This window comes from Lactuca serriola, chromosome 3, assembly GCF_051521515.1.
Source record: "Lactuca serriola cultivar US96UC23 chromosome 3, Lser_US96UC23_V15, whole genome shotgun sequence".
Lineage (NCBI taxonomy): Eukaryota > Viridiplantae > Streptophyta > Magnoliopsida > Asterales > Asteraceae > Lactuca > Lactuca serriola.
The window spans coordinates 113,800,332-113,817,005 of NC_136410.1; the positions used below are offsets into that span (position 1 = coordinate 113,800,332).

At 37.1% G+C, this 16,674-nt stretch overlaps 1 protein-coding gene across 1 annotated transcript; it reads left to right on the plus strand.

Moving 5' to 3' along the window:
- The first annotated feature begins 11,415 nt into the window (after window positions 1-11,415).
- On the plus strand, window positions 11,416-12,045 carry LOC145095638 (uncharacterized). Its single transcript, XM_079033483.1, has one exon. The coding sequence runs from the start codon at window positions 11,416-11,418 to the stop codon at window positions 12,043-12,045; it is 630 nt and encodes a 209-aa protein (XP_078889609.1).
- Window positions 12,046-16,674: the final 4,629 nt, after the last annotated feature.

The window sequence follows — 16,674 nt, forward strand, 5'->3', positions numbered from 1 at the left end:
GAAACCTAGATCCAAGCATTAGGGTTTGCATGTGCACATAGGAATGTTCTTATGGCTCAAACCCATCAGTGGTATCAGAGCCTTGATTGGTTTCTCTTGAATTTGATGCTTTGTGCTTTGATTCTTGCTTAAAAATCGTTTTTTCTTGCTCTCTAACTGATGAACTCGGCGAGTCCCATTGTGGAATCGATGAGTAGGATGAACTCGACGAGTCCATAAGGGGAAACGGCGAGTCAGAGCGTCAGATAGAGGGAATTTCGGGATTTCTTGCTGTTTTGCTTAAGGATAATTACCTAAATTGTTTTAGTCTAATAAAATCCGAATTTTATTACCTTTTTATCAATATCCTCATCAAAACAAAAGATAATTACGAATTGTTTAAATAATAATTTCTTTATTTGATAATACTTGATTATTTAAATTAATAGTTGAATTATCTTGCAAGTAATATTGACTAGGTCAAATTTAGATAATTATTAAATTAAATGCTTAATTGAAAATTATTTGCTATTTGATCTTTGTGTTTTGAAAAAGTTCAAAACTTGTCCTCAAGTTTTGAAATTTAAAATTTCTGATTAAAATGTTTAATTTGAACTATTTAAATTTCAAACCCTAGAATTTTACAAGTTTAAAATTCAACCTTACACTTTATAATATTATAAGATTGATATATATATATATATATATATATATATATATATATATATATATATATATATATATATATATATATATATATATATATATATATATATATATATATATATATATATATATATATGCTAGTCTTACCGTTAGTATGCCTCATTCACGAAGCCAATCTATAAGAGGGTATAAGGTTATAGCCTATAAAATGGCCATTTAATGGGTGTCCACTCTCACCCACCGCTTCCTTGATTGGTGGAGGGTCGTTAGCCGAACGGGTAGGATAGGGCAACCCTTTCTCATTCATAAGTATTATGAATAATTAAAGTAACTAAACGTTTTCACAAAATTCCCAGTCTTAGTTACTTTAGGCAAAGTCAATTGATGCAATTCCATGAAATTACACTTTGTACCCTTGCAATGAAGTTAGTGGAGCGTGTGTGGTTAACCGGCACACTAATTAGTTTCTAAGCAAAGGTGGCAAAGGGTGACTCATTGTTTGTCATAGTTCGATGGAGCGTGTGTGGTTAACCAGCACATCGAATGGGTAACTGTAACAATGAGGGCACCATGTACATGTGCATTGTTATTCACACCCGCTTTGCGATCCTCGGCATCCCAGTCACAAACTTGAGGGGCATATCGAGATTGAAACATGCCATTGAAAAGTTCAATGAATCTCAAAGGAATATAGGAGTTTTCAATACATTTATAACTTAATCTTTTTTTTTTGTTTTGCATGGTGGACAATTAGTGAATCATTATTCACTTACCTTCAAATTATTTGCATTTTAGATTACGGTATCCCTTTTCTAATATGTAAATAATGTTGTTGGATCCTAGCCCTAATTTCTCATTTTGGGTGTTTAATTGGGGATTCATTTCTAATCAAACTTTGTTCTTTTCTATTTCAGATGTCGAACGTCAACAACAATGCTTCCGGCTCGAACTCCTCCGGCTCGTTCTCACTCATGAATTTGTGTTGGAGAGTGATCTTTGACGGGTCCAATTTCAATGATTGGATCCGTAACATCCGAATGGTCACTCGTTACGAGGACAAAGAGTATGTCCTCGATAAGGAGCTGAAGGAGGTGAACATCAACGCTGCTACTCCCGAAGAAATAGCTGCCTTTGAGGCCCATGAACGTGATTCCACGAAAGTCCATTACATCATGCTAGCGACTATGACTGCTGAACTACAAAAGTCCTACGAGGACTACTATCCCTACGAGATGCATCAAGACTTGGTGGACCGGTACCACCAAAGTGCGAGGCGAGAAAGGTATGAGATCATCACTTCGATGATCACTGCCAAAATGGGTAATGGAGATTCCCTTACCGCTCATCTGCAAAAGATAAAGAGATATATTGATCGCCTGCTCAAGTTAAATGTTAACTTTGATGAAGAGCTAGCAATTGACATTATCCTTCACTCCTTGCCTCCCTGCTACAACCAATTCCGCATGACCTACCACAAGAATAAGGAAGAGGTCACCTTGAGCAAGCTTCAAGGCTTGTTAAGGACTACTGAGAGCAATCTCAAGGACAAGTCTGTTGCATCGACTCCCACTCGCACTGTTGCACCTGTCTTGGTAATTGGTCAAGGGAGGGGAAAGAAGAGGAAGGCTCCTTCAAAGAGCCACCACAAAGGAAAATCCGATGATGGTACCTCTTCTAGTGGAACCAAAGTTGGTTCTGCTAAGCCCAACTCTAACCCGAAGGAGGCAGAGTGCCACCACTGCCACAAGATAGGGCATTAGAAGAGAAGCTGCCCGGAATATCTACAAGCCATCAAGGATGGGAAGATCAGGCCATATTTCGCAGGTATTTACACGATTTAATCTAATGATTCATCACATGCTATTTCTTGGGTTCTTGATACAGGATGTGGTTTTGACATATGTTCTGATTTATAGGGACTAAGAAGAAATAGGGATGTGGGGCATGGAAGGATAAATCTAATCATGGGGAATAGAAGATCGTCGCATGTCACCAAGATTGGAGTGTATTCTCTAGCGCTTAATAATGGATTAGGATTAGATTTAAATAATTGTTGCTATCCGCCAGATATGGCAAGAAACATCATTTCATTTCATGGTTTTTTTAGAAAAGGATTTAGATATTCATTTGATAATGAGAAAGGTTCTATTTATGCTTATCTAAATGGTGTTTTATATTTCGAGGCATTACCTTGTAATGGAATTTATGAAACTGTGATGGTTGTAGATAATCTAGGAAATGATGTGTTATGTATCGATTCTTCCAATAGTATGGATAAAGCATGCTTGTGGCATTGTCGTCTTGGATATGTCAACAAGAAACACATAGCCCAACTCTAAAAGGATGGAGTGTTGGAGTCATTCGACCTTAGGGACGATGACGTGTGTGAGTCTTGTTTACACCGATGTGTATGGGCCCTTTAGATCCACCACAAGGTATGTGAACCGCTTCTATGTGACTTTCACCGACGACTATAGCAAATATAGGTATATCTACTTAATCAAGTACAAGTCAGAAACCTTTGAAAAGTTCAAGGAGTTTAAACAAGAAGTGGAGAATCAATTGGGCAGGAAAATCAAGATGCTTCGATCCAATCAGGGAGGAGAGTACCTAAGTCTTGAATTCCACGACTACCTCAAGGAATGAGGAATAGTTTCGCAATTAATGCCACCAAGGACACCACAATTGAATGGTGTAGCTGAGAGGCATAATCGAACCTTGTTAGACATGGTTCGTTCCATGATGAGTCGTGCTTCACTACCTATCTCATTTTGGGGGTATGCCTTAGCCACTGCCGCCCATATCCTTAACTTAGTCCCTATGAAGAAGGTTGCCAAAACACCTCACGAGATGTGGACAGGGAAAGATCCCTCGTTGGCACATATCAAGGTTTGGGGTTGCGAGGCTTTCGTAAGACGAGAGACTAACGACAAGCTCGAACCTTGTAGTGAGCGATATATTTTCATCGATTACCCGCAGAAATCCTTTGGATATCTCTTCTATGGACCGCGTGAGAATGTTGTCTTCGTTGTGAGGAGAGGGGTTTTCCGAGTGATAGCTTGATTTTTTGTATATATTTTAGCAATCGTTTTCTTTTACTTTTAGCATTTTTAATATTCTTTTTGCATTAAATCGTTAGATTTATTGTTTTGAATATTTTTACTCGTTTAAGCAATTTTTGTGCAGATTTGTACGAGCAAGGTGGTATTTTGGAGCATTGTTAAAGCCACATTGAATGCCTTGCAGCCACGATTGAAATCTCATAGCAAAATCCGAGAGCGAAAAGAAAAACAAAGCGATATAAATTAATTTTTCGGATTTTGACAGCTTTGCGCGGCTTTCTTCAAGCGATCAGACGGAGGGGCAAACGATGTCCGATTGAGCTGAAAATTTACAGGAGTCTTCATAACTCGTTGATCTTCAATCTCACAAAAAATGAGCTGATTCAGACATGTTTTGGTCGGGTTTTTGGTCTGACGAACAACAGTACAGAAGGCTGTCCAGCAACCCATTTAAATAGCCCAATTAATTTATATGGCAGCCCATTTTGAGATTTAATCCAGCAGCCCATGTTTCATTTAGTTGAGCCCACTATGGCTTATTGTGTAACTTGGAAACGCAGCAAATCAAGGGCACAAAAACAGTAGGGCATCTTCATTTTTTCATCGGCAGAAGAAAAGAAGTGGGCGACGCCTCTTCTTGGGGTTTTTCTCCCTTGGATTCTTCTTTCTTTATTTTTGGAAATTAAACACTATTATCATTGATATCTTTATCATTGATTTTATTGTCTTGTGATTCATTTATCTTTGTAATTAGATTAGGTTAATTTTTGTATTAATACTTGGATTATGGATGAAGTTTTTGGAGCAACAAGAAGTGACGATTTCAAGAAGCTTTGTCATCTTCGTTTCGTAATCGGTATTGGCATAATTTCTATCCTTTTTATTGTTATTATTATTATGTGTTAGTTTTTATTTTCAATATTGGGTGAATCTATGGAACAATTAATTGATTAGGAATAGTTTTATATGGTTTTGATGGCATGCTATAAAATATTTTCTAGTGAAACATCTATTGATGTTCATATGTCTTTAATCATGAGTTTAGATATGTGAATGTTTAATTAGTTGGTTAATTTCTTGATTACGTAATAGATCTTCAAATTAACAAGCAACAAATGGTTTTTGTGATTGTTTTTCTTTCACACAATCATGAAAATATTTTCTCCAACATGGTAGTGAAAGCATTTTGACTCATCTTGGATTTGGTGACTTTTAAATCTTAATGCTAGTTAATTTTCATTAATTACATGCTTCATGGAAATTATGACTTTAACTAAGAAAATGTGTTATGAGCTTCTCTAACCATTGTATTAATTAAGAAAAGCCTAGGTGATCTCAAGCTTCTTAGATTGCTATAGCCAAATTAGTATCCATTAAACTTATTGCACCACAAAATTATGATGATTAGTCAACTAATTGAACTTGTGATTTATCCCGATATTGGAACGTTTTATATTATAGATTTTGTATTTTTCCATTTTTGTTATTTTTATAAAATAGTTTTTTTATTGCATTTAACATTTGAAAACCCCCATATCATTGTATATTTTTATTTCGGAGAACTGAATGCATAGATTTGATTCGAACCAATCCCTGTGGATTCGATCCCTTTTACCGCTATTACAATTCATTTTTGTATGCCATCGTATTGAGGTTTTTTTTATTTGGTGGTCTCGACGCCCACCACCGAGAGCGAGAACTCATAAGCCAAGGGGACAGTAGGAGACAAATCGATCTTGAAGAGATTCAAGAGTCGAGTAATGAAGGAACCTCTAACGCTAGCACTCAACCCGAGGAGGAAACTCCGGTTGAGCCGATTGACGAGTCCTTACCTCTTAGACGTTCCAAAAGAGTTAGAGTTCAACCCCATTTATATGGTTTTCATATTACTATAGAAGGGGACATGTATATTAGTGATAGTACACTAATAAATCTAGACGAACCTAACAATTATAAGGAAGCCATGGCAGGCCCAGAGTTTGCAAAATGGAAAGAGGCGATGGACAGCGAGATTCAATCCATGTATGGCAACCAAGTTTGGAATTTGGTTGATCATGTGCCCGGACGTAAGACGGTCGAGTGCAAATGGATCTTCAAGAAGAATACCGACATGGATGGGAATGTGTACACGTATAAGGCGCGATTGGTTGCGAAGGGCTTTACTCAAACTCCCGGAGTTGACTATGATGAGACCTTCTCACCAGTTGCGAAAATAAAGTCTATTAGGGTGATGTTGGCCATTGCTGCATTTCATGATTATGAAATATGGCAGATGGATGTCAAAACCGCTTTCCTTAATGGGAAGTTGGCTGAGGATGTTTACATGGATCAGCCAGAGGGTTTTGTCAATGCGAAGCATCCCAATATAGTGTGTAAGCTTGAGAAGTCCATTTATGGACTTAAGCAAGCGTCTCACAGATGGAATCTTTGTTTCGACGAGAAAGTCAAAGAGTTTGGGTTTCTGTGAAGTGAAGATGAATCATGTGTATATTTCAAAGCCAGTGGGAGTATAGTGAGCTTCCTCGTATTGTATGTCGATGACATACTGCTCATAGGAAACGACATCCCGACACTGCAGGAAGTTAAATCCTGGCTCGGGAAGTGCTTCGCTATGAAGGACCTCAAAGAAGCTGCATATATTATGGGAATAAGGATAGTGAGAAATTGGAGTAAAAGATTAATAGGACTTAGTCAGAATACTTACTTGGACAAGGTACTAAAATGTTTTAGTATGGAGTATTCCAAGAAAAGGGAGTTACCAATCCAAAGTAATGCCAAGTTGAGTAAGACTCAAAGTCCGAGTACCAAAGCCGAGAAAGCAGAGATGAGTCGAGTACCTTACGCTTCTGCAGTTGGCTCAATCATGTATGCTATGACTTGTACTCGCCCTGATGTGGCCTTTGCTTTGAGCATGGTTAGCAGATATCAAGGGAAACCTGGAAAAGCACATTGGACCGCAGTCAAGAATATTCTTAAGTACCTTCGGAGGACCAAGGAATGGTTTCTAGTCCTCGGTGGGAGTGATGACTTAAAAGTGCGAGGGTATAGTGACGCCAGTTTTCAGACTGACAGGGAAAACTACCGTTCGCAGTCCGGTTGGGTCTTTACCCTTAATGGAGGAGCAGTGACTTGGAAAAGTTCCAAGCAAGAAACCGTAGTTGATTCAACGTGCGAATCAAAGCACATTGCAGCGAGCGAAACATCAAAAGAGGCAATATAGCTGACGAATTTCATTGGAGACCTTGGAGTTGTGCCAGCCATACAGGAGCCCATGGAAATTTTCTGTGATAATGAAGGAGTAGTTGCCTTGACCAAGGAACTGAGGGATCATGGTAGATCTCGACATATCGACAGAAAATATCACTTTATTCGACATCGGGTAGAAGAAGGACTCCTCGTAGTTAAGATGGTATCGTTAGAGGATAACCTAGTAGATCCGCTTACGAAGGGACTGAGTAGGGTTAAGCACTTGCAGCACGCTAGGAGCATTGGGCTGAAGGAAGATATTAGTTTAGATTAGATATTTTAGAAACGTGTAATAGATAAATGTAATTGACATTTGATGATTAAATAAAGGAGTATTATTTATAAGTAAAGTTATTGTCTTATGTTAATTGTTTAACTATTGTTTCACTTTGCATGTTTTGACTTCCTGAATAATTGAGTTATTTAAGAATATTCGAATTATTCGAATGGTCCACAGTCGTTCATATGTTGGAAGTAGGTATGAATGAAACCTGTCATGAATAGGTGTGTAGATTGTCTGAAAGTTATTAGACATATCAAAGGTTTGCTACAACGTTCATGAGTGCTTATGAACAAGTTTTGAGCATTGGAATAAACCCACGCTTGCTGGAATCACTTCATGGAATTTATCACGAGTGATCGCAAGATGATAATATCATGTGGTCTTAAAACCTAGATATATGGTTTATTGTTTGCTGATTGGGTGTGCATTGATAATGCGAAAACGCATCAGTAACTTGATGTCATAAAACGCATTGTTGTGTATGATTTAATTAGTGAATAGTAAATGCATATAAGTCGAAGTTTATATGTTCCTTTTATCCTAAGAGGGTAAGAGCGATATCAGGGCCCCTCGATGATTTAGTTTGACTTATGTGTCGGGCCCGGTCAGGACTGAATTAATGTGTTCAATTAAGTTCTATGTCAAACGAATCTGAGATCTAGAAACAAACTGGTGGACAATAAGTATGACCTTGTTCCATGTGATTGTCCGCACGATATCTAGAATAGAGGATCATTCGATCCCTTATCTAAAGGACAGGATATTGATAAGATCAGTGTTCAACAGCGTCTTTGAGAGCTACGATTGCTAATCGGACTATGTTTATACTTATAGGTACTAGACTTATCCAAGTGGAAGACTGTTGGATTAGTGGCTAAGCCCGTAACTATATTTGATAAGTATTTGACCCGGTTGTGCATGGTCCTTTTGGGTTGCCTTCACCATAGCAACATGATAGGATGATTTATAAATAAAGAGGTTATTATGAATTATTAATATATTATATGATTAATATATTAAAGGAGAAATCATATAGATTAATTAATATTAGACAAGAATTAATTAAGAATTAATTATGTGGCTAAAAGAGATTAATTAAATAAAGGGGATTGGAACTGTCAATTGTGTGATAGTTGGTTTTGAGCTGTGGATCTTTATGGATCATAGGGTGGATGAAATTAAGGTGTATGGACTCCTTGAATTCGTCCAAGCCTTAATCTAGAAGGATCCTTGGACTGCTTAAGCCCTAAGTAATCCAATTAGGGTTTCAGGCTGTAACCCTAGCAGCTCAAGTATTTAAAGAACCCAGGAACTATAGAAATCGGCTACCATCAACCCTAAGGAGTTCCTAGAGCCGAATTTGTGCCCACAACCTCTCTCCAAATCATCCTCTTGCTTCTTGGTTTTTGTAAGCCATTAGAGGAGTGACACTTGTGACTCTAAGCTCCAAGGATAACAAGATTCAAGCTTTCAAGAAAAGGTAATCATCTAGATCGACTTTATCATGTCAATTTCGAATTGTATATCGCAGATCTAGGGTTTGCATGTCTTGGATGAAAAGCATGTTCATTAGAGAAACCTAGATCCAAGCATTAGGGTTTCCATGTGCACATAGGAATGTTCTTATGGCTCAAACCCATCACAACATACGTAGGTGCCTCCGCGTCTAACCCTTCAAGACAGTACAACTAGCGTACTCATAGAGTACGCCCAACGTACTCGGCTAAGGACCAAAATGAAATAATTTACAATGAAGGTCTTAAAAGGGAAAAACCTGAAATGCAGTGTTACATTCCCCTTTATACAAATAAATTTATAACTAATTTTATGTTAAAAATCAATGTGTAAGAAATTATTAATTGCTAGCGATATATTAACATGCAAAATAACTGTAGTTAACAACATGAACCTCATGTATTGTATACCTAAAAAAATTATGAACAATCAAAGAGCATCCATCACATGTGATGTTTAAAACCTAAGACACATAGTAAAATGAATTCAAATATGATAACATTAGCTCTTCTCTAAACTATTATAAACTAATGATTGACAAAGAAATAAATAATTATTCCAACTATTATATGTGATATGAATTACAAAGCAACAACGATTGAACCGCACAAAAAAACACAAGAAAAAAGATTAGTAAGTTCTGAAACCACGGATACCCCTCAGAGTAGGCGACTCATTCTTACCATTAGTAGAATTTAAATAGGCCAATAAATATCAATATTGGTAATTTCTTGTCATTAAATATTTAATTTTAGTAATTTCTTATTGTGTTCTCTAGTAGACGCTTATTCATGATAAAAATTTGAAGCTATACCGGAGATAAATCAATTGATATTTGCAGAGGTATCCTAAAAGTTTAATAAAGTCAAGAGCTACACCCTTGAGCCAAAACCATCTCAAATCCTCCATGAACAGCGGATCGATGCTTATTCAGAGAAAGTGAAGTAGATGTTAGCTATATAATCGCATTCTTCCCACTTGTGATTTACTTTCTAACTTTTCATTGTTATATCCTTGGAAACCGAGGAATCAATGCACGAAACCCTTAGCTTATCACTAAGTATGGGAGTACAATCATAAAAGGCTAACCATGGGGTACGAGTGATCAAACAAGGGGACCATGGTGCAATGTAGTTTTTATTGTTCTAACCCTAGTGTACACCCAAGATAGGGTCAGACCAAGTATGGAAGATGTTGAGTTCACCGTTAAAATGGTCAAGGTTAGGGTTTAATGGTGAGATGTTGGAGAGAAGAAATTTGTTAGAACTACTTACAAAGTGGCCACTTGGTATCAACTGCAAGACTTTTCTTAAATGACGGTTTAATGGTGAGATGTTGGAGAGAAGAAATTTGTTAGAACTACTTACAAAGTGGCCACTTGGTATCAACTGCAAGACTTTTCTTAAATGACGCTTCATCTCATCATTATTATTAGATACCTCCCCTCTGACCCAACCAAAAACTCCCAAATCTTTTCATCTTCACTCTCTCTCCCTATTTACCCCCAAAACTATATCCGGTATATAAAATCTCATACATTTTTCACTTAAAGGAAAATCATAAGGACAAATTTTCATGAGTTTACTCAAGTCAATACAAATTCAAGCAAGGACTTACGATATTTGACTAAGTAACACTCCAATCGAGTCATACTACTGAGTTGACTCTTTTATAGGGTTTGAATTGATTTGAAAGGAATCAATTTTGATTAGATTGAGTATGGCTCATAAAAATAAAATAAAAATATATCTAGAAACATAGACAAAGCTACATAAATGGTTCATGTAGTTTCTCAAATTCTTAACTTTCATCTCTGACTTTTTCTTTCGTTACATGGAAGGTTCTTGTGGTGTCTAAATCTTGTGTGGTTGGTCATTTATGCCTGAAAATTGACTTTTATACCCATTTGGATTTCTTTTATCATTTTAAACTAATTTTAATTACATAAAAAATAAACTAAATTAAAATCCCTCAATTGACATAACCTATCTCCATAAAACTAGCAGCCACATAACCACACCAAAGAAACAATGTCGCCACTTTCCCACCGCTCTCTATTTACGTGCAGTCCTTCACCATCATACCACCATCTTTGCTCCATTCATGTTCTTATAATCGGGGATGGATTAGTGACCGTTGGACAAGCATACGAGGCCAGGAATAGCATAGGATACCTAGATTCAAATATGATCAGTGTTGATGAATCAATCGTAATAGCTCAATTTCAATTATAGTACTCCATATTTATTCTATTTTTATTTTGGTTTGCGCTTTATTGATTTTCTCTATGAACTCGAAGTGTTTGTTATAATTTCTCGAACTTATCTAAGGTTTCATAAAAACGATAGATGAACTAACATTATTGTTGTTAAACGTATTTTTTTGTTTTATGTGTTAGTGGACTTTATTGTTAGTCTTATTCTTGTTGTTTAGGCTCTTTAGTTGTTTAGGCCCATTCGTGTAATATGTGGCCTCATGTATTGTTTTACAGTTTATATACTATTTAATGAATGAGAGAAGGGTTATGGGAAAATATTATGATTACATGATATCATAGATAAAACCCTAAAAACCCTTATTCTCAATCCTAATCGTCGACCTCTTATGTTCTGTCGACTGATCCTTCACTCATTTTGTTTTTTTTTCTTTTTCTTCCATGTTATCATGGTGACATCAAATATGGTGTCTTCTTCTTCTGATAAGCCATACAGTATAACAAACATCAAGGCATACATTCCATTCACTCTTGATCTGGAACGTATGAACTATGATGCATGGCATGACGTATTTGAAACCCAATGTGTCACTTTTGGAGTTAACGATCATCTCAGCCAACCAGATGACAAAGCTGCGGACAGATCTGACAAAAAGGAATGGACTCGTGTTGATTCTCTTGTCAAGATGTGGATTTTTGGTACTATGACTCAATCCTTGACCCAGACTATACACAAGAAGAATCAAACTGCTGTTGATCTATGGAGTGCTCTGGAAAATCTGTTTCATGACAACAAGGATACTCGAGACATGCAATTGGATCAAGAATTGCACAATATCTCTCAACGAGATACCTATGTTAACGCCTACTGCTCCAGAATCAAGAACCTTGCTGAATTGCTCGAGAAAAATGAAGCTCCCGTCCCTGAAAAGAATCTGGTAAGTTATACCATCAATGGTCTCCATTCTCATTTAGATCATATTGCAAGTATCCTCCGTCATCGCACTTCGTTCCTTACTTTCTTGGAAACTCGCTCAATATTTGCGCTTGAAGAGAAAACTATGAATCAACTTCAATAGAGATCTATATCGGGTACACATCTTGACAACTCTTCTTCTCCCACTGTTCATGCTGCTGAAAACTCAAATACTAATCAACACTCTCGTCAATTTTGTAGCAATAACAATTCTCGTGGTGTCAGACGATCTAATAATCGAGGAGATCGTAGAAATAATTTTTCCTTCTCTTGACATCAGCCTAATGCCCCCCATGGTTTGGCTTTCAGGTGATACCCTTTGCCGACCACAACATCACAACAGCATCAACAACGTTCAGCAGCCCCTGCTGCATGACCGGGCCTCCTTCCCTTTCCGACTCTAGTGCCTGCCCATCAGTTCTCGGTCCAGATGTCACCTTCGCTCCACACTGATTAGCGATCTACTCATCTAACCACCCCTCAGGCGGTTTTTAATACCACTCATCAGCAGCCCATCTCACCCTCATGGACTTGGTTTTCGGGATCCAATACGGATCAAACTACATCGTTGCCTCAAATTTTTAACACTATGCAACTAAGTGATCCTAACTCTACTGGATGGTACATGGATTCGGCTATCACATCTAATATGCACTCAAACAAAGTTATACTCAACTCTATTAGTGACAAACACATTTCACCCTCATATGTATTAGTTGGTGATGGTTCTAAAATTCCTATTCAAAATATCAATCGTTCCATTCTTCCTAACTCAAACCCATATCGTACTCTCACTCTCAAAAACACTCTCAACACACCAAATATCATAAAAAATTTAATTTATGTTTGTCGTTTTACTCCTGATAATAAATGTAGAATTGAATTTGATGCTTTTGGTTTTTCTGTGAAGGATTACCACGCGAAACAAACTAACTCAAATTTAACAGTACGGGTGACCTCTATCCCGTCACCTCCACTCTTCCGCAAGCTCTCACTTCCATTTATCCTTCGCTTTGACATCAACGATTGGGTCACCCGGGACATCAAGTTTTTAAACACCTTGTTTCCAATAATTTTATTTCTTGTTTGAGTCATATAAACAATAACTTATGTCAGCTAGGCAAACATATTCGCCTACCTTTTCCTTTATCTACTTCTACTTCGTTATTTCAGTCATTTTTTGTGGGTTTATCATTTACACACTAAATCTGAGGTGTTCTTTAAATTTCTTAACTTTCGTTCATATGTTCAAATGCAATTCAAGAGTGATGTCCAATCATTTCAATGTGACAATGGTGGAGAATATGATAATTTGGAATTCAAAATTTTTTTGTACCACTAACGGTATTCACATTCGTTTATCTTGTCCTTATACATCCTAACAAAATGAAAAATGTGAACGCATGTCACACACCATTAACAATGTCATTCGTATGCTTCTTTTTTATGCTCACCTTCCACCAACTTATTGGGTTGAAGCTCTTCACATGGATATTCATCTCCTCAACATCCTATTGGATTAGGTGTCTAAACCCATAACTATAATTGGTATGTACTCGACCCGAGAGTAGCATGGTCCATTTGGGTTACCTTCACCAGATCAATCATATAGGATGAATATTTAAGAAAGAGATTATTTATGATTTATTAATATATTACAAGTATAATATATTAATTAAGAAATCATAATATTTAATTAGTATTGATCAAGAATTAATTTGGAAGTAATTTAGTGATCAAAAGAGACTAATTAAATTAACAATGATTGATTATGTAAATCAGTGACATATCTATATTGTTTGGGCTATTGATCCATGATGGGCTAAATTTATGTAAGTATCCATAAGAGTTAGCCCACATGAGATATGGATCATAACTCAAGTGTATGAATTAGGGTTTACCCATGACCCATGGAATCCTACACTATATAAATGTCACCCCTTAGCCAAAATCGGTTGACCTAATGCATTCTAAGAGGATCATAACCGACTTTGGTGGTGCTTAACCTCTCACTCAAAGTCCTCCTTTGTTCATGGTGTTTGTGAACCACTTGAGGCATCACACTTGAGGTGCTAAGCTCTTGAAAGGCCGAAACTACAAGCTACAATAAATATGTATTATTCTAACTAGTTTTATGATTCATGTACCAAAATTGTATGCTAGTTGCAGGCTTCATGCTTTGGAAATTTTATTGCATGTATAACTAGAGAAAACTTAGATCCAAAGCTATTAGGGTTGTATGTGCACCATATGAGTGTTATAGTACTTAAAACCCAATACATCCTTCCCTCAACTTCTATCAAGAACGATACCCCCTATCACAAACTCTTTAACAAAACCCTACCTATACTTATTTGCATGTTTTTAGATGCCTATGTTACCCTCACATACCCTCTCTTAACAAACTTGCCCCTCCAACCACACCTTGTATCTTTCTTGGATATTCATCCAATTAGGACTGTCAAAAAAACCCAAAATCCGTTCTACCCACCCGACCCATTCCGAATTCGGGTAGAATGGGTCGGGTAGAACGGGTAACGGGTATGAACATTCGGGTAATAGGTTAACCCGATAATAATATAGGTCGGGTTTTAGGTATGAATATTTATTTTCGGGTATACCTGAATACCTGAATTCGTTTTTTAAATAATATCAAATATACAATGCAGTCACGTACGCACACTTCACATAAAACAAAACCATTTGTTTCCTTCTTATGAATGACGGCTTGACAGTCGACGCAAACTTGAAAAGGGGATACGACGCTAAAGCTAAAGTCCTGAACCGTCATCACAATTCTCAGTTTCTCACTATCACACAGAATGGAATTAAAAAAGTACATAACATATTATAATGATTTGTATTATTATTATATATGTACTTGTTAATTGTATGGAGTATTTTCCTACCCGATTCTTTATTAAACCAACTAACATGTAAAAATAAAAATAAATAAATAAATAAATTATCAATAAGTGTCATTTAAGAAAGTTTCGGGTATACCCGATAATTACCCGACCCGACCTCAAACCCGAATACCCGAAACCCGAAAACCCGAATTACAATATAGGTCGGGTATCGGGTATTATTTTCTTAAGGAATTACCCGTTCTACCCGAAACCCGAAAATTTTACCCGTTTGACACCCCTACATCCAATCATCATGGATACCGTTGTCTCAATCTCACCAATATGCAAATCATTATTTCTAGACATGTCCTTTTTTATGAGTCAATCTTTCCTTTTGGATCTATGACTCCCAATGAATCTCCATCTTATGACTACTTTGATATTCCCGACACCTAAAATATCTTCTCCTCTAAATTCTTAATGTCACCTATCACTCAAATTGATCAACCCACTCCAATCGATGAGCGTGCTCCAATTGATGATCCTACTTCCATTAACAATGATGCTTCCCAATCCTTTTCGGATACGTCCTCTAATCTTCCACCCACTCCTTCTCATGCTCCCTTTTCATCACATCCCATGAAAACTCGATCCAAACTCCATATTTCTTCACAAGTTAAATCTCCATGTCGAGTCTGACCCCCCTCTTCCTCGTACCTACTCTCAGGCCTTCCAGGATCATAACTGGCTACATGCTATGCAGGATGAATACAGTGTGCCTGTTACTAATAAAACTTGGGTACTTGTTCCTCGGCCTCAGGAGGCAACTATTATAAATTGTATTTGGTTATTCAAGAAGAAATACAAAGCCGATGGAATTCTATCTCGCTACAAAGCTCTCCTAGTTGCAAATGGGCACAATCAATGATTGGGCATTGATTGTGAGGAAACCTTCAGCTCAGTTGTTAAGTCTGATACAATTCGTACAATTCTTAGTCTTGCCATTACTCAACAATGGTTCGTATGTCAGTTAGATGTCAAGAACGCATTCTTACATGGTAATCTTGAAGAAACTGTGTATATGAATCAACCTCCTGATTTTAAAGATCCTACCAAACCGAATCATGTGTGTCTCTTGCAATGCTCTCTTTATGGTCTCAAACAAGCACCTCAAGCATGGTTTCATAGATTTGCCATGTTCATCTCTTGCATGGGTTTTGTCCACATCCGCTCTGACTCTTCATTGATTATATATCAACATGATTCTCAGATTTCTTACATGATTCTCTATGTAGATGATATTATTTTGACAGGTTCATCTCAAGCTCGTATTTCTTAGATCATCACCACTTTAAGTGTTGAGTTTTCTATGTCTAACCTGGGGATCTTCACTATTTTCTAGGTATTTATGTCGTTCATGACTCCAAGGGTTTGTTTTTCTCACAAAAAAAGTATGCTTCATAAATTCTTGACCGAGCTAGCATGCTGCATTGTAAACCTGCCACTACACCTATAGGCTTATCCACCAAACTCAATGGTACAGGACCAAGAGTGCAAGACCCAACTTCATATCGCAGTCTTGCTGGAGCTCTCCAATATCTTACTTTTACTCGTCTAGATCTTACCTATGCAGTTCAATAGTTATGTTTCTTTATGCATGATCCCAAGGAGTGGCCTCCCTTAAGAGAGTGTCGTGCTACATTCAAGGTACAACGTCTTATGGTCTTTAGTTGTACTCCTACTCGTCCACATCTCTTACTGCATACTTTGATGTAGACTGGACTGGTTGCCCTTCTACCAGGCATTCTACCTCTGGATATTGTGTGTTTCTCAATAACCAGTTACTATCTTGGTCCTCCAAACGTCAAAGGACCACCTCCCAA